General features: G+C 41.1%; 1 protein-coding gene across 2 annotated transcripts in view; it reads left to right on the plus strand.

Annotated features, from left to right (window-relative positions):
• The window catches only part of brip1 (BRCA1 interacting helicase 1), an 87781-nt gene extending 79289 nt beyond the window's left edge, over positions 1–8492 (plus strand). For both annotated transcript variants that reach the window (XM_015952054.3, XM_054743433.2), the window contains 4 exons: positions 5349–5461; positions 5547–5629; positions 5731–5943; positions 7624–8492. In XM_015952054.3, coding sequence (XP_015807540.3) covers positions 5349–5461; positions 5547–5629; positions 5731–5943; positions 7624–8276 — 1062 coding nt within the window. In that variant the 3' untranslated portion in view covers positions 8277–8492. The remainder of the gene's footprint in view (positions 1–5348; positions 5462–5546; positions 5630–5730; positions 5944–7623) is intronic.
• Positions 8493–19861: the final 11369 nt, after the last annotated feature.

Here is a 19861-nt window from a genome sequence, read left to right on the forward strand (position 1 = left end):
ATAAGCAGGAAGATTGTTGTTGATTGTTTATTGTGTTGTATTGCTATTCAACTTTTTGTATTGCTATTCAACTTTTTAATTAAAAATAATGAAAATAAGTCCTCAAGCTCAGAAAAATGACACAAGTTTATTTTTCATATTTAATCCAGCAAAAAGTAAAAAGATGTGACATCGCAGAGTTTGATTGTGTGAGTTAGTGTTCATTAATGTTGTGATTTAACAGCTAATCTCGGACTGAAGCAGAGGCTGAGTATTTCAGCTGTGTGTGTGTGTGTGTGAGCTGATCCATGAGTGTATTGGACTGTAGTGTGATAGTTTGTAGTTTTTGTTGGTGTGGACACACATCACATGGACCTCTGATACACGAGCCACTCTGCTGTCAGCTCAGCCACATGTGGCAAATGAGGCGCTCAGCAATCTCAGTGACAGGCACAAGATGTCCCGGACTGCCAGGGGCGTGCATGCTAACACGCACAAACACACACGCACCCTGTAAAATATTGCTCAAACAGATGCGCTCAGCTGCGAATCATGCCTACTGGTCAAATATACGTTCTTAGAAATGAACAGGTTGCTGTGGAGGACAAGGCCAAAGCAAGCGACTGATCTCTTGACATTTTAACTAATCCCTTCTAGCTTGTGGTTTTTTGCACATTTGTGATATTTGCTAGCAGCCAGAATTGGCTTTTTCACATATGCACCCTGTCATGTTAGATTGGACGATGACATGGTGCAGAATGGGGATGTGATGGCTCCTGTGCTGAAGTGGACTGTGATTGGCTTTAGATGACACTACTGGCTTGAGGCTACCTGCCTTTCTGTGGGTTGAGAAGTGGATTCTTTAACTGCTCTGGTGTCTCATTTGTTGGCAAAGCTCTTAGTACAACCCCAGCAGCATTTCCAGGACTTCCTGTGATATAGTTAAATTAATTTCCCTGACAACCCGCTCAGCTATTCTGAATCTCTTGGCAGAATTTCATTCTCTTTTTGTGTTGAGGTGTTTTCTGGTGGCAGGTGGTGCTTGGTTGATTTGAGCTTCTTAGGTGAGGTGTAATTAGTCATAGTTAAACTTTGGGATGACATTTAGAATTTCTTGTGACTCTTATTTGTTTACATGCTCCAGCCATGGCAGACCACCGTAGTGTTGCGTGATGTGTGTGATGGGACAAGCTGTACCTGCCACGGCCCCGTGTTTTGTGGCTCTGGGCGAACACACGGTACCTGTCAGAAGCAGTTAGAGCCCCGCTCGGCAGCCTGCCTTGTATGGCATCTCGTCAGACGCCAGTTGAACTTTTCACTTGTCAATTCTGAAAGGTTAGCACCAAAATCAGCAACAACAGATGCAAATGGATGGATGCTTTCTTGGCAATTTTGTACTGCGATGCATGATGTCGCCCGGATCACCTTGAATGACCCCTCCCACCTTTTCTGCCACTTTTTAGCCCCCACCCTAGCTTTAGATCACATACGCATGCTTTCTGATGTATTACATACGTGAATCCCTGTTTTCAAGTCTTGCCATGTGGTTGGGTTTCCTGGGAGCAGTGGCAGACTGCCCATCTGTGAGTTCTGGAGAACCCCAGAACGGCCCGTGTTCTCTAGGGCCGGTGTCAGCCTTTAACCTTCCCCTCACACGTTAGAGATCCGTGTCATAGGATCCAGCAGGCTGCAGCAACGTCCAGCCTCCCACCCAAGTGCGCCGGTACGGCCACTTCTTATTTGGAGTATTTACAGTCACTTTTTTGTCAAAATTTCCAAAATTTCTGAAAAAATATCTTTACGTCCTCAAACAGCCACCCCTCCCAATTCCCGGACTGGCGCATCATGAGAGTCTGCATTTTGGCGCATCGCTGCCGCGAGGCGCGCTGCGCATACAGCTCCATTGGCCCTGGCTGAGGAGAGAAGAGACGAGTTATCTGACACCACGCATGTTCCCGCAATGATTTACAGCAGCAGCATCTGATCAGTGGTTAAATGCGCAGACAGAAGAAACAATCTTCTATATGGCGCCTCTCAAGATAAAAATCACAAAGTGCTTCACAAAAACAAATATTAAACATTTTTTAAAGAGCTGGATAGATGACCTCCAAACAAAATAGTGAGTAAGCACAAGAAAGAAAATGCCTAAACAAGATGAGTGTGCTTCATTTGAAAGTAGGCATGTTAAAAACAACAGCTTTGTGGTCATAAACATCCCAGCTGCTGCTGTTCATGAGACAGAGGAGAGGATAATTCTGTCTGGATGTGAACTGGAGATTAGATTTTTCAGCAGCCATGATTATCATTATTAAATATCTTAAATGCATACAGCTTCACCTCTGTCTTACATTGTCTTAGGTTCATAGCCTTTCCATGTTATCAATAGTATTATTGGTGTGTGTATATAAATAATGTGTAGGAAAACATCCATATATATCGGCCTATGTCTGTCTGAGCTATCATCAGCTGTGCTCAGAAGCAGCACAGCACCAGATGACCTCATTGATGACTTTGTATCCATAAAAAGGAGATGTGTGCATCTGTAGAAGGCTTCTTTACTGTTGAGAGAAGTTGTTCATTTAATCTGTGCCCATTGTAAACCTAAATAACACTAATGATAGTCATTTAGCAATGGGGAGGGCCACAAAATAACCCCCCATAGAAATCGGCCTTTATCGAAGTTTCACAAATCAGAAGCTACATTTTAAGGAATCTGCTGTTAGAATAATATTAACAATAACAATAATCCACTCCAGGTTGGAATTGTCCGCGTTCTGTAGGTTCTGAGCTAGACCAGTCTCAATGTGGTCCAGATGCCAAAAAATGCTAAAATTTATTTTTACTAAATTTTCACAAATCGCAATGTTTAACCCCTTAAATGTCCAGGTTTAATGAATGTAATGGGGTTTTGTGCCATGGCTGGGATGCTGGATTGCTAAAGGATTAACAGAACCTGATATTGGTCTAGAGCTGTGGTTCCCAACCTTTTCTTCACGAGCAACCCCTTTCTTGTGTCCAAAACAATCCAGGGCCCCCCAACTCCTACCTGCATGCACACATTTAAAGTGAACAATTACAAACTTTACACAATCAAAGAGCTATGCCTCTTATAGAGTTTAATTTTACCATATTGTGTGCTATTGAAATTTTATAAATGTAATTTTTACAAATATAATCTTGGTAAATTCGTCACTGGCAAAATTATGGGGACCCCTTGGAACCCTGTGGGGACCCCCTTGGGGGTTTCTCACTGGCATGGGGTGGTTGGAGACTATTAGGAGCACAAAAAAGAAACATCAGCAGCATTTCCATTGCAAGAAATAATTAGTTCATGGTAATGTCACATGGGGCATATGGTACCATTTTAAATGGATAACAGTCACAGGGTTGTTGATTGAATTCATGTCCCTAGGTATGAGTGAGGGTGGGGCTGGTTGTGTTTGTTTGTTCCTTTGATGTACTGGAGACTTGTTCGAGGTTGTCCTCAGCCTCTCACCTGATGAGTGCTGGAGATGGACACTAGTTCCATTCAGTCCTTATTGGATGGAGCTGGTTAAAGAAGATAAATTACCAATTAATAATGAAATAAAATATTTATTTTGAACACGTGACAAAATAAACACAAAATGCAAAAAGCCATTCCGCATTTCTTCAGTCTAATGCCACATCACACCAACTAATTTAGTTTAACTTCTAAAGCACTTTCATACAACTGACTGGGAAACAAAGGACTTGAGACACACTTTCTCTTAGTAAAGACAATATAGAAGACGGTAATACTAAAACAGTTAAAGTGTAGTACAATAAAATACTTTAAATTATTTAGAGCACCTATGATGGTATTACCTGCATCAAAGCTAAATTATGTGTTTTTTTTATCCAGACTTAAAATTTGCTACATAGGCTTCTTTCTGATTCTGAAGGTTGGAGCAAGAACAGAAAATGCACGATGCCTCTGATATTTCATAAATCGATTGTTAGATTTTGGTTGGTTGACCAAAGAAAACGCGTCGTGACATATCTGTGTAACGTCTTCCAAGCACACGGGAGTCATATTCTTCAAGGCCTTATAAGCAAGACATAGGATTTTAGATCTATGGTGGATTAAAGGCAGTGAAGTGCCGTTAAACCTGGGGAAACATGTTCCCACCTCGATCAGCCTGCAGAGACCTGTCACCTACAGAAATACTCAGATGACTCTGCAGTTGTCGGGTGTATCAGAGATGGACAGGAAGCTGAGTACAGAGAGCTGGTGGAGCGCTTTGTGGCATGGCGTGGAAACAATCATCTGACCTTGAACGTGAACAAAACAAAGGAGATGATTTTAGACTTCAGAAGAAACAGGGTGGAGTCAAACACTGTTTCCATCATGGGAGAAGAAGTGGAGGTGGTTGAGTAATACAAATACCTTGGCGTTCACCTGGACAACAGACTGGACTGGAGAAAGAACAGCGAAGCCGTTTACAAGAAGGGACACAGCAGACTGCACTTCTTGAGGACGCTTAGGTCCTTCAATGTCTGTAGCAAGATGCTGTAGATCTTCTACAAGTCTGTTGTTGAGAGTGTAATCTCTTCAGCCATCGTCTGTTGGGGTAGCAGCATCAGAAGCAGGGACCTGAAAAGGCTCAACAGCCTAATAAAAAAGGCTGGTTCTGTTCTGGGGACGACTGTGGAACCACTGGAGGAGATAATGCAAAGAAGGATTCTCCAGAGAATCAAGAAAATTATGGACAACCCTGAGCATTCTCTTCACAAGACTGTCCGACAACGGAAGAGTGTCTTCAGTCAGAGGCTTCTTCAGTTTCGCTGCAACACTGACCGCTACTGGAGATCCTTCCTGCCAACAGCCATTGTAATATACAACAACTCTTTGATGACTTGATTATTATTATTATTCTGAGCTACTGCAGCAATCAATTTCCCTGTGGGATTAATAAAGTATTTTTGAATTGAATTGAATTTTGGTAATCGTGCTACACTGTTAAGAACCATCTGATGTCCTGCCATAGCCTTCTGGCTCATCCCTGCATAGATTGAATTACAATAGTCTAGCTTGGTAGTGGAATACCAGTCTCTCTTCATTATTTATCAAAGTAAAATGAAACCACAAAGCATAAATAATTTTCTGTCTGAAGGTGTTTTGGTTATTTTTCAAGTTATTTTATTGTTTAGTTTAATTAGATTTTCAATCCATCTGTTCTGTTATTCAGATGAAACCAACATTAATGTTGGATACATTTAACATTAATGAAGGGGATGCTTTTCTATAATAATTAATAATTCTCCCCACTAGTGAACAGATTCCTATGAGAAGGAATCCTCTTCTTCCACCCAGGGAATCATTAACAAACCTTCTTTCTGCTGTGTAGGTGGAGCTGAAGATGAAATACAACAACCAGCACTGTAAGTCCAGAGGTCTTCTTTCTGGTAATCGCTGGTACGAGATACAGGCCTACAGAGCTCTGAACCAGGCCCTGGGGAGGTAAAACCCTGCTCCACGATGGCCTCAAACATTTCCTCTGAGGATCTTTGTCCAAAAAATGAAAGCTTTTCACGTCATCATACAGGTGCATCCGCCACAGGAAGGACTGGGGAGCCCTGATTCTAGTGGATGACCGATACAGGAACAATCCCAACAAGTACATCACAGGTGCTGCACGGTTTCTGATCAGCTGAGTTTGTTTCTCAGCCTGTGTCTTGTTTTGATCACTAGGTGGCACTAGTAATCCACTGCTGTGTGTTAACTCTTAGGTTTGTCTAAATGGGTCCGTCAGCTTGTCCAGCATCACAACACCTTCAGTGGTGCCGTCCAGTCTCTGGTAGCTTTCTGCCAGGAACAGCAGAAGGTCCAAGTGGACCTTGCTGACAGCCAGATCCAGACCAAAGCCCTCGCCTCATGTGAGAAACTGCCAGAAGCTGAGGAGGACACAAGCTCAAATCTGAAAGCTGAGCAAAGCAACGCAGGTGAGGGAAGATAGAAGGTTAATGGAAACACAAGATCCATGTGATTAGCAGATCTCAGAGAAAGAGTTAAAATCTGGGTTTTTATTTTAAAAAAAAAACGTTGTTTAGAGTTTCTGGTTTTAAAGGTAAACACCAATTTAAAATGCTCAAAGAACAATAATTAACAAAATGTTTTCATCACAGCTTCTATGCAATTTATTTAGTTTCTTCATTCCTAAAACAAACTCAAAAAATTGAAGCCAAGTTCTGAAAAACTGCAAACAAAACAAGTAAAAAAAATACTGAAAGCAGAAATAGTTGTGTGTTTATTAAAGACCAAAGTACAAATCATAAGTTTTGTTTGTTTGAATTAATGAGTTTCGCTTTAAAAAATAAAGATTTTTAAAACAAAAGTTTTTTTGGACTAATCACGTGGCTGCATTAGAGCCACACGGATGGCCGGACGTGCTAACGGCTAGCCTCTTACTGCAGGTAACAGGTGGGACATCGCTGGAAAACACAGCGAAGGAGTTGACACAAAGGGCCGGCGCAGTTTATTCACAGGGATGTATTTTTGCTGATTAAGTCTGTAAAGAAAGTATAAATAAAAAAGCTGAAAATTATATTGAGAACATCAGCTCTGACAAAGTCAGGGAATGCCACCAATCTGTGTTAGTATCTGAACCGGTACCACCTGCTGGGGCAGCAGGATGTAAATCTGCTCAACCCCAGACGAGAGCGAGTGTTAAACCCCCCTCCCCATATCATTAAGTGGGGTATGTACAGCTCTTCAATGATTAGAGGAAGGAATTTTATCTAGTGTACAATGTTTTAAGACAAAAATTCTTATAAAAAGGATTTCTTTTCATATAGATTTGATGTTTGGAAAAGAACGATATAGAAAAATTAATCTGAACGCTGCATCAGGAAGTCGGAGAGGAGGGTCAAATGGCAAGAATGGAGTAATGTTTTGCCCTCATTCTGCCATCATGCTCTGACTTTAAAACGCGAGTTTAGCCTTCAGAAGGGGAGGAAGTACTCATCATTCAAAACACAATAAAAAATAAGAGCATGATGCAAATGTTTTTCTGAGCATTAGGAGCCAAAATTAAAATACAAATGAGATTATTTTATTTAGACCTTTAGTGATTTCTGTTGGAAGCTTTTGACATACTGGGTCAAACATGGTGGCCTTATTAGTCACAGCCGCCAGCGTTGTGCGCGTATGTGTGTGCGTGCCTGCCTGGAGCGTGTGAGCGTGACATCACCAGCAGGGTGTGTGTGGAGGTGACGTGTTTGCACATCGACTTGGTGAGCCCCCTTTGTTCGTGGGGTCATGATGAGGTTGAACTGTTTACCCGGTAGAACGGAGTGTGGTGGCTGGAGTGGTGAAAAGGCAGTAACTCGGTTCCCTCCCCTCAGAGCCAGGGCTGTGCGATCAGTTGAGTGACTCGCCTCATTACTGTAAGGTCTTTTGTGTGTCTGAGTGGCGCTGGAGCGAGCTGATGAGCAGATGCTAGACTGTTGCTTTTAATTAAATCCCCCTGACCTTTATTTGAGTTCTATTGAGCGTATGCCTGCCTTTACCACATCTTTATTTAGTAAAGGCAGGCATACGCTCTCTGTTGTTTCTTTGTGTAAAAACTTCTCTGTAAACTGATTGCAAGTGCTAAAAGCTCCGGTTGCGAATTGTCGTTGCAGAGCTGCTGACAATGCCGCAATGCTCTCCAGTGGGGGTGCTTCCCCGTCAGCCTAAAGCAGCTCAGCCTCTGTGTGACATCTTCACCCGCTGCCCCATCAACAGCATCTTTGGGAAGCCCATCTTTAAAGGAAAAGCACCAAGAGAATCTAGCCCACATCGGGACATCTCCTCTCCAGTGACTCCTGAGAAGCAGACTGGTACCAATTCTGATCGCATCAGAGAAAAGTCCAAGGATCTAGCTCCAGCACAGTCTATAGAAACCACCCCTCCTAGGGGTGAGATGAAAACATCCTCAGCAAGCACATCTGATGAAGATGAGACCATTTTCTTTACTCCAGAACTTTTTGAGGCGGAGGGAGATGAAAGAGAAAACTCAAACCCAGAAAGAGAAAATCCCGAGTCCCCCTCTGGATCCGTCCCACAGACATTGACAAATTTTGATCCAAGAATTCCTGCGGGATCTTCTTTCTCAGATGGTATGGAAAGCGCCGAGCTGTCTCAGAAGCCAGATCAGGGGCTGAGAGGTCAGAGCGATGAAGGAGGAAAGGATGAGGCCCAGAGCAGACAGACGGGCAGAAGGCTCCACAGGCTGTCCAGATCCAGGTTCAGAAGCCCCCCCTCCCAGACAGGTGACCACCATGAACACCTGTAAAGTTAACAGCGAATCGTATTGAACGTGTTTTATAGTTTTAGCAGCTGTAGGGGGTCAAACCCGCTCACGTGGTTCAGGAGGAGTTTCCAGCCGTCTCAGGTCAGCTGCTGATGGGGTGTGACAGCTTGTCTGATTAAGCTCTGCTCTCCGTTAAAACACTCACCAACATTATTATCATTTCTGCTCAGATTCCATTCATTAAAGCCCAGAAACAGAGATGTGTGTGTGATCATTTTAGTGTAATGATGTGTGTGTAGGTGATGTCTGGATGCTCCATCATGCTTGATTTAACTCAATCACAGGGCCCTTTCACTTTTCTATAATTACATTTAAGTTTGTGTTTAAAGGCTATTAACGAAGCTGTTGTTGGTCTGGATTCATACGTTTCTGTTTTAAGAAAATGAATAAAGTCAAATGTTGAAAATGTGTTGAGTTCATTTTATACTTTCAAAACCTGTTACAAATAAAGTTCCTGCATTTAGATTTTTAGTTATTTAGCCTTAGGAAAGTAATTAGAAACCACAAATAACTGCTTTAGAAAATTTTGTGGTTCAAATGTGTTTTTTATTATTATTATTAAAGCCTAACTAACAATTTTCATACTCCACTTTTTCACATTTTTAAATAACTTTCTTAAGCCAGTATGGGCTAAAATGACCCTTTACAGGATAATGAGTTGTCATTCAGACAATACCACACTTGCAACTTCAGAGTATCCGGGCCAGTCCCTGTAGTCTTAGTAAAGAGGAGCTGACATTCCAGCTGAAATGTGCTTCCAGCACGTTTCTTGCATTGTTTAGATCATGAACACGGCTGATTTGTTTGATTTATTGATGAACTGCTCCTGTAGACACTAACAAAAGCTGGGGAGGCATTTCAGCTCTTAGATTAAGGTGCTAAAAAGACAAATCCACAGCGAGAAGTTTCGCTTTCAGTTTTACGACTGAATAATTAATGGAGTCTAGGGGGTGTTGAAAGCAAACCATAACTGCAACATTTCCCTTGTTCCAACATATTAAAGGCCTCTTTGAAGTTATTGTTTACATCCGGGTAACTGCGCACATCCACACCAGCTGGAGCGCAAGAACCCCATCTCCAGCCATTATTCAGAGCTGTATCTCTGCGATTTAGGCTAACAAAATAAAACGTAGGGATGTAGACATCACTATTTTAGATCATCTAACATATGTTTGTGCAGATGAACAAAAAAAGCATCTCAAAGCTAACGGTGTTTAGCACAAAGCTTCCAGATCCATAGCTAAAGAGCTGTGAGATGTCAGCCCTCCTCAGAACCGGCTGCTTGGACTTCACACAGCTTACGCAACAATGATGTAACTGGATTTCTTCTATGTTTTGCGAGATATTGCTGTGCTGTGACACAGTTCGCCTTTGGAGATTAATGTGTGCGCCGTTTATTCTGGCTTGCAACGTAAACAGAAACATGAAATGAATGACATGGACCTATAAAATTTTACGTTTACTGTCCTTTCGTTTACTTGTGCATCCTAAAGCTGTAACCGTGCTTTAACTATGCTGATAGATTTTAGTTCGCCGCTTTTTAGCCCTGTTTATTGACAACTAACGGATAAACACAATGGTAGTCAATGGGGAGTTGCCGGCTCCTAGCCCTCCAGCCAGTGGCTGGGGGAGGCGAGGAAGTCACGCTTGAAGGAGTCGATAGCTATAAATATATTGTGGAGATTTGAAAAAACATTAATAAAGTGGTTCTTTCACATTTAACTTAAAACGTCTGCCAGCACATGTTTCAAACCAAAGTTGGTCCATCCGGTTGTCATCTCGCTGAACCCCAGCACTTCCCTGGGTCCTCCATTCAACTTGCGTGTTTAGCAACAGAACACCACTGGTGTGGGAGGTTATCTGCTCAATAATGTCAGAGAAGGAAAAATAGGCGGCTGCCACCACTATTGGCAGCCCCAAGGACCACCCCTAGAAATTTGCTAGCTACCCCACTTTCCACACCCAGGGAAGACCAGTGTTCTTTAAAAAATCATGTCAATGATGAGCATTTATTGCATCACTACAGGCTAAACCTTCCCAGATTTACCACGAGGATCAATTTGGTGTGCCACTCCAAAATTTTCTCTGGGCTCATGGCCATCCCTATTAAACTTTTCTGGGAGTGCCACTGGCTACCATGTCAACTTTAGGGCAAACTGCCAGAGTCCCAAATTGAAAAACACCATTTGAAGTCATGGACAACAAAAGATGTTTGGACCTGGCGAACAGCACAAGCGCCATCTCGTTTCCTCTGGCATCACGGGTTTTCACTTCTGGTAGAAGCGTCTCAGGGAAGAAACCCAAGGGGAGGGATGAGTGTTCTGTGACCGTACTTGCATCCAAAACCTAACTTGTTTTGTAGATTTGCTATAACAGCTTTAAAAAATATTAAGTTGTGACATTGGAATTTAACACCAAGTCTCTAGGAAAAGTTAATCAAATCTGTTAAAGGTGTCAGAGGGTTAAAATGCAGATAATTACCACTATGGATCAATGGTTATCATGTTGTTTACTGATGTTTGCGTCATGAATGTCCTGTTTTGACCTAAAGGTCATGATCTGCTGCGTCTGCTCGAGCAGAGACATAAAGTCTCTGACAGGCTAATCTACATGAGATAGTGGCCAAGGTCTTTCATGCACTCTGCTCATCTGAACTGCTTCACCTCTGTTACAGCTCAAGACGAAGACGAAGAACTATTTTGATGAACACATAATCAACAACTTTGTTATTACCAATAATAATGTGAGCCCAATGTTCAATCAATCTGTGAAATGACAATGTCACTACTTGATATTATAATCCTGTGATCAGTAGTATTTTACAAATTATTATAATTTTGGACATTTGCTCTAGACACTAATGACACTTAATGCTAAAGTCACACGACACATTTCCTTTTGTCTGACCCAATCAGAACCTTCCTTTCTGGTGCTAGGCGTGGTTATCTGTGGTGTTTGTATAAACCCTCTTTTGCATGTCAAATTCTGATTCGCCAGTAAACCAAAATATCACAATTATAAAAACTATTCCACGCTACCTTTTCTTTATTTCAAAGCGTTCTAGAGAAGTCTCGGACAGGCCATCCGGACTTCCTCTTCAGCCATAAAGAACCTCGACAAGCTGGATAAAATCTGTTGCAAGTTACACCTGACCACAATGGTTCCTTCAGAATAAAAGCTGAACCTCACGACCCTTCAGGGTCTCCGAGACGCCAGTGAACCTGTCGTGACCTGGAAGCATTCCAAGACTAGTTTGGTCAGCACTGCTGCTTTTCTACCGGCTTCAGTACCAAGGAGGGTCCAAGAGGACCTCGGCATTCTGGATCTAACGGGGGCTTCCCCAGGGTACGTAGACCGACAGATGGCGTTTCATGTGTGTTATAAATCTCCTGCTAAAGTTAAGAGCGAAACATTCACTCCCACTCAGAACTAACTGCTTCCCCAGATCCGCTGGTTCTGAATAACATTACACACACACACACACACACACACACACACACCATCGTTCATTTCATGTCTCACTCCACCTTAGTCCATCAGTACACAGAGTGTTAAAGTTAGTCTTGTTTAAATTGTGTAGAAATAAATTTCTTAACTATTGTAAACCTGACTCTCTCTCTCTTTCCTCGGAGTTAATACGAAGTGTCGCTTAATCCCTGCAATAAAAAGTTCTGATCTGGTTAAAATGTTCAAAGATCCATCAGATTGATATTTCACATTTCTATGGAATCTCACATTTTGTGGTTCATAAGTAAAATGTAAACGACCCATTCATTACAGTGGTTTGTTGTCTGTGTGTACCAGTCATCTGTATATGACTGACCCCCAATCCAATTCTTGCATTTTTTATTAATTTTTTATTTTACATTTGAGATCATCAAACATCTGATAATAGCTGATTAAAAGGGACATGGTTGATAATTCACCAGTTGCATCATTCCTGCTAACAGGCTGATGATTATCATCAGTCTGGTTTAAAATGTTAAAATCAATATGTGGTTGAGAACGCACTTTTAAAGTTTTAAAGATTTAATTGAAGCAATATTACAAATCTAGTTAATTTTATTCCTTTTTGCACTCTTTTGGTTTTATTGATTTTTTTCTGGTATCATTCTTGGAATGTTTCCATTTATTTTTATTGTTTTTAGGCATGTGCATTTTGACTTTATTTGTTTTTAGTGTTTTTTTTTTTATCTCATGACATCCATTTATAGTATGGTCTTATTGTTGTCTAATTATATATTATATGAATTATAGGATCTATTGTATTGTGTACTGCACTTTGGGCAGCCTTGGCTGGTGGCATTAAGGTGCTTTATAAATAAATAAATAAATAAATAAATAAATAAATGAAATGAAATTAATACCAATGAACATCTTGTAAATACACCGGTTTTAGTAAAATGCTAATTTCCATCCATAGCCCCTTATACTTACAGCATAGCACATAAAGTGACATTAACATAATGCCAGATTTGACAAAAATTATTAAAACATTAATTAAAAACTTTAAATTTGTTAAAAATAAATCAAACATTCTTAAACCTTTGATTATTGTGAGTGAAATTTCCTAATCCTAATAACAAAATGGACATGTTGACCAATACCAAACAAGTTATTGAGTAGAATGTTTGTTACTGACCAACCACGCTCTATGGAGTGGTAAGAATGACTGGTTGTGTTCTGCAGCTTCTGCAAAAAAAAGTAGAACTTGGCAGTCCCGTCTTGGGGCCACTGTGGCTCTGGGGTTGAAAGTTCACCAATCAGTTGCTTTGTAATTGTTGGATAACTGGTTCAAACCCAGGCATTGTCAGTTGTGTTCTTGGGTCAGACCCGACTTGCTTGCTGCCGGTGCTGCTGGTCGAGGGACTAGTGAGCCTGTGTACAGCAGCCTTGCGTCTGTCAGTGTGCCCCAGGGTAGCTGTGGCTACAATGTAGCTCATCATACCCGTGTGTGTTGATATGTATGTGCATGGATGAATGACTGACTGTAGTGTAAAGCACTTTGGAGTCCTCTGACTTATTTATCATTTGAAGGTGGTCTCTTGTCTTTTATTTATTTTTATTTTTTAGCAAATTTCTAAGACAGTTCGCAATCAATAGTTTCTGATAAATGTGCGTGCTTCTGAGTACTTAAAGACTGTATTGAGTCTGTTTTGATTGTTGTACGTATTGTAAATAGAACAGGCCATTATCTTTATGTCTAATTGTTTAATCTCATTTTTGTTTTGTATTTTATTTTTTTGTCTTACCTGTTTTTCTTTGATGTAAAGATAACTATGTGTCTGTTGTAAATGAGAATGAGTTCTCATTCGACTCCTCTGGATAAATAAGGGTTAAATAAAGTTATTGGTGGTGTGGCATTAACTGTTAGACATGTTGGGATGAGACATGCTTTGACAATGAAAAATTTCTAGAGACATGCTTTGACAATGAAAAATTTCTAGATTAAGAAATTAAATTTTCCTAAAAATTCTAATTATATGGTAAGACAGATGCTTTAGAGTGGCTAAAAGTGTTCAATTGGTTCTGATGGAAAATTGCTGGCAAGTGTCCACGTTTAAAAGCAATACCCAATGGCAGCTTCTACTGACATCAGAGGACAATGTTTGCAGATTAAAGGGACTCTTTACAACTTTTTCACATTTTTAAAACATGTTCTCGAGTCAGAAGTGTGATTCAATAGGCGGCCTGCGGGGCCCTTCTTTGTGGCCCCCAAACCGCCCGCGCCAAACCAGCTCCGTGCTTAGGAGTCTTCACCTGGAGGGGAGGCTCAGTTTGGTTCAAGCTAAAGCTGCTAAGAGTTCATGAACAATGTGAACTGTAGAGTCTGTGAGTCTCTACTGGGAGCAGGAAGACCCTTCTCCTAAAGAAGAAGACTCCAGGGATGAAGAGAGGCAGAAGCAGGTGTTCGATTCGACTCATCTGTCCAAGAGGGAACCCCCACTAGATCTAGTTATTTAGATAAGTAGTAGCCTTGAACTTACGCAACAAAATCTGACAGATCTCTAGTAGTGAGTGCAGCTGTTTTCATTTAGCTGATGTAATAAGCTCAGTGATGGAGGACAGAAGTCATGATGTTTTACTGTGTTTGTTCTTTACATCAATCTGATTCTTTAGGTCAGGTATACCAGGATCTACATTCCTCCTATGTTTAGATTAAGCTGTAAATGTCCTGTATTTGGTATAGTACCTTCTAGGGTCCTACAACCCCCCAAGGTGCTTTACAGCACAATCAGTCATTCACCCATGCACATTTACATTCACACACTGGAGGTGATGAGCTACAATGTAGCCACAGCTGGCCCGTGGCTCACTGGAAGTTCTTCAGCTCTGAATTTGTTTTAATTAAAGCTGCTTTTCTTTGCCAGGTTCTGCTCAACCTGATTCAAGCAGGATGGAGAACCCTGAGCAGAACCCCGAGGACTTGTCTCTCCAGATATCTGCTCCTCTCAGAGCACTGGTCCATCTCAGTTCAACTGACTCAAACTCAGTTCTGTTTACTTCGGACCTCGGGTTGTTGCGCTCAGCAGGTCACTGAGATGAACTTTGACCTCTGCGGCAAACAGATAATTTACGTGTTCGTGGGGAAAGGTTTTTATGTTTTTGTTGCAGCTCTGCCTCTTGGATCTCCAGCGTCTGCAGCGCAGACGCATGCTGAGCCAGGAGGTGACTATCGATCAATACCCCCCAGCCCATAATCCCATTACAGCGGTGACAGAACCGACTCCAGGGCCTTGTTGAGCTTCGTGCTCTCATTGATTTTTAAATCCTGTAAAATGTGCCTTGAAGGCGGGAGGAGCTTCTGTTCTGTCTGTTCATATCCACACAGCGCCAGTCTTCCAACTTTTATCACATATCTGCTGGTTTTTGTCCTGATTTTACTTTGTCAATAATCAATAATATTTTCACATAAATAAATTTGTAGAAACAACAGAATGTATTCAGATATTAACAGTTTGTTTAGTGAGCCAGGAATTATGGATCTAGTGAAATAATTTTTCCTTTTTCTCTTTAGAATTCTTTCTTTTAAGATCTAAATACAAAAGCGGGTACAACACCAGGTTTGGGGTAAAACTGATTGCACGCAGCTCTAAGACTCTTGTGTAGATTCAGGTTGTCTTAGTACTGATTTGGTTCTTCTTAATCAGTGATTTAATTTTGGTTTCTTATTGATTTTCACTCACCCTGCCTCACTAAAGTGTCAGTTCTTGTTGCTTGAGGTTTTTAGTAACAGCAGATTTTTAGATTCCACACACTTCAGATTATCACTGCCAGATTAAACAGATTAACCCTGACTGACTGGTGAATTCAGGTTAAACTTTGCCATACTTTCATCTCAATTGTCACTGATTTTCCACATGGGTGTAAATGTAAGAGGATGCATTTCTGGAGAAAATTAAACCTCCAGCTTTAAATAATCAATCCCTGCACATCCTTTTGTGGATCTGATGGTTTAGTAAAACATTTAAAACTTTCTTTCAAAAACAGACCAGATCTGAGAGTTGCATGGTGGCATGGCTGGTAGCACCATTGCTTTGCAGCAAGACGGTCACGCGTTTCTATGCATGTGGGGGTTTTCTCCGTTGTGTCCCTCTGATGGACTGGAGACTTGTCCAGGGTGTCCCCTCACCGGATGGACACCAGCTCCCGGTGACCCTACGTGTCTCCTCTGCCTACAGCCACTTTTCAGCTTCAGGTCAAAGGTCAGCAGATGCTGAAGCAATTTCCACAAACAGCTATTTTTTTAATGCTGAAACTGATTCAAAGAAACACCTAAAAGAGAGCAAAACAAACAGCTGGGGATTCTTCAACATGTCTACTGTTCTGTTTTCACTAAAAGTTGTAAAATGTTGTATCACTAAAATATAATTCTCAGTCAGCTGTTATTCATTATGTGTTTACAGCACCCTCTGTGGTTTCTTCGAGTGGTGCACTTTATAAACGGCTTAATTTTTAAAATAACTTTATTGAACAGGACGTCAGCTCAGTCTAGCAACGCAAGTGAGCAAGAAGAAAGGAAACATATCGGCACACAGTTGATGGTGTCCTGTTGGGAAAAAAAACACGGTCTACATCTTCTGTTTATGGTTGTATCGCCGGTATGTACTTAAAGTATAAGTTACAACTTTGTTTTTGTGCTATATGTTGCCCACTAATGCTGTATTTAGCTGCAAGCTAGTCCTTTTGTTAAGCTAGTTACCCGTGATTTTGGAGGTTGTCTGGATAGCGTCCATAGCACAAGTTCTCATAATTAGACCTGTGACATATGCTGTGTAGTAGCAGTGTGTTATATAAATGCATATTATGCTGCACATATGCAGAGGCGGTTTTACCATTAAGCATAGGTAGGCGGCCGCCTGGGGCCCCCTTGTGTTGGGGGGCCCCCTAGCCCTGACCGCCGGCACCCCTCTGTTAATGCCACAATATTCTTATTACGAACCTGTGGCCGCAGACGGGATTGGACATGTGCACTTCTCATTACCATAATTCCTGAACTGTTCACGATATAATTAAAATTCTAAAAGTGCTGAAAAGATTAAAAATGGGGCTTTTCGTGCATATAAAATACATTACGGTAGCCACCGGGATACCCTGTCGTGAGCGCAACAAATCACAACACAGATTCAGAGACGTGCTGAGTTTGTCATCCAAAATGCTCCGTTTTATAACCTTTGAATGGCTGATCAGATTCAAATAATTCCAATGGTTCCTAAAAGTACACAAAAGCAGCTTTCCAACGATCTATAGCATGAAGCAATCAAAGTTAGGGAAAATATCGCTACGAGGGGAAATCCTGCTGTACAGCTTGATTGAAACGGAGCGCAGCGCTGCGGTGAAAGCGGATAACGGATCGGGGAAGCTAATTAGCATAAAAAGCCAGTATGAAATTATGGAAATGCCTCAAAGAAAATCAACACGATCTATTAGGTGTCCCAGAAGCCTTAGACAGTGACCACGAAGACGGACAGATCTCCAGTGAACCAGGGTATGAATGTTTGTTCCTTCTTTATATTTTATTTTTTTATTTGAACAACCCTCAACTATTTGTTAATTGTAAGATTCAGCTTCATTCCAGCATTATTTATCTTTTTACAATAAATAATTATTTTTGCTAAAACAAAAGTTTTTGGTAAAGCAGTGCACGTGTGCAAGAGAAGCACCCCATGGCAGTGTGAGGTGTGCAGGACTCTGCCTGCAGCTGGAGAGAAACTGCTTCAAGGTCTACCACATCAAATAAAAACGTCTGAAAGTTTACAAAAATAAATGGTCTTAAAAACTGCTAAAAATGATACCAAGGTTCACATTTTTTTAAGAATAGATGCATTACAGTTCAAAGTTTAAATTGTTTGCCCAGTAATTTTGAAGTTCCTGTTCAGTAATAAATGTAAAAAATTCAAATCCGTTTTTTGCTTTATTCACTTTTAAGCTGATTTTTTAAAGGCTTTAATAGAAATAAATTCTAAATACAAACCATACACTAAAAGCTGAGGTTGTTCTGAAAAAAGGAGAGAGTTACACACACTTTGCGCTTTTTATTACAATTTTACAGCCATAAGATTAAAAAAATACCAGGCGGCCCTGTTATAATTATGGTGATAAGAGGGTTATTAAGACGGTGTCGGTACAGGATCTGCTCGGGTGCAAGATCGGCTCGACTGCAGATGACGTCAAAGTACGGCAAACCCACTCGGACAAAATACACTACACATCTATACTGTTGGAAAGAATTTAGCAGTTTCGTTATTAAAATAATGTTTCTTAAGACATAAGTTTGTGTTTATAATTTTTTTTGAAAAATAAAACACTATTTTATTCATAATGTTGAACTCCTCTTTGAGCACATCCCTTGAAGGATCATAGGTATTAGCAACACCTGTGAAATTGTATTTGCAGGAAAGAAGTGTGTCCCGTTTATTGAAGTATTTTGTGTTTAGAGTTTTTAACAACGTAACGTGATTATGTAATTCCGTAAGGTTCATGTTCAGCCAGTCAACTACTTTGACGTCATCGGCAGTCGACGGACCCCGAGCCGATCTTGCACCTGAGCAGATCTTGTACCGACAACGGCGAAGCACAAACTGGAAGTGATTGGTAGTCATTCCATTCCAATCCAGTTGGTGGCAGTAATGCACCAAATTGTTGTTTGCCAAGTGCCATAAGACCACAAATAATAATAATAAGAGAGGCAGGGGCGTTCGTAACAAACCCAAAGCGATAGTCAAAACATAAAGCATGAATGGAGTTATCCTAGTGGCTCCAATAAGAGAAAGAAGCAGCATTCTTCATAAAAGCTTTTATTTTCACTTCTGAAAGTGACGTCGTTTTTCGTTGTAAACATCAAAAGGAAGCAGAAAGGAAAGACAATGGAAAATGTTTCAAGTGAGGAAAACATAGACCAAAATGGAAAATAGAAAAAAAAAATAACTAAGGCTAAAGCACAGGAGCGCTGACAGGAAGAAGAAAGCAGAGCAAATATTGAAGGCACTCAAAGGGAGAGAAAAACAGGAAAAAAAGAGGAGGACTAATAAAAAGTGAAAATAACTCATGTCAGAAGAGGGGAGAGTTTCGCAAATCCAGTTAAAGGTAAGATTGTCGAAAATTTAGTGTAAGGGGCCCCATGTCTGGGTTTGCTTTGGGCCCCAAATTGCTAAATCCGCCCCTGCACATATGCATATCACAACTGTATTTTTTGTCTTGTTTTTAGTTTTACCCTTTTGAATGTCAGTAAACCTGTTGACAACGCTCATCGGTCTTCAGAGTGGTGATATAAGAAAGGTGTTAACGCCCCTGCATCAGACATGCACCCATAACGGCACAGTAAAACGGCGGCATCCGCACGAACAAAGATAACGCAGTCATCGCACGCTAGAGTGAAGCTGACCACTACTACGCCTCGGAGCAACACGGCATGCAACGGTGAGCCAGCAGTCGTCATCTAGTCAACTCCAACATGTCCAGCAAGGCGTCATCCCTCAAGACCCGGTCCGAAGCTTCGTGTGCCTCCTCAACGGGTTCGGCAGCAGCCAAAGCCAGAGCAAAAGCTGAGGCAGCCAAAGCACGTCTCAGCTTCGCAGCTAAAGAAATGTATTTGAAGGTAGAAAAAGCACAAATAGAAGTAGCAAAAGCTAAAGTTGAGGCATCCATCGAATATTTACAGCATGAAAAAGATGTAGCGTCAACCATTGCCGAAGCAGTCATTAGAAGCAGCTGCTGCCACACAGACAGAAACGCAGCAACATCTGTCCCTCAGTAACAGCAGAACGAACTAAACAATAAGTCATTGGCCAATCTGCATTTGTGAAAAAGGAAAATGATGATGCTCTTCAACAATCGCAAAAGGAAAATGTAACACAAAGTAAACCAGAGCTCACCTGTGATCAGCCACCAAGCCCTAAAATGATAATGACCCACAAAAAATTCCATTTGGTCTACCAGATGATCCAGACTGTGGCCAAAACTCTCCAGTCATTTTCCCTTCTCATGCTGATAAAAATTACAGTACCAATTGGTCAAATCAGGTGTCAGCATCTAGCTTCCATGATGCTAGACCTTTATACAAAGAG

The sequence above is a fragment of the Nothobranchius furzeri genome, chromosome 13, assembly GCF_043380555.1.
Source record: "Nothobranchius furzeri strain GRZ-AD chromosome 13, NfurGRZ-RIMD1, whole genome shotgun sequence".
Taxonomy (NCBI): domain Eukaryota; kingdom Metazoa; phylum Chordata; class Actinopteri; order Cyprinodontiformes; family Nothobranchiidae; genus Nothobranchius; species Nothobranchius furzeri.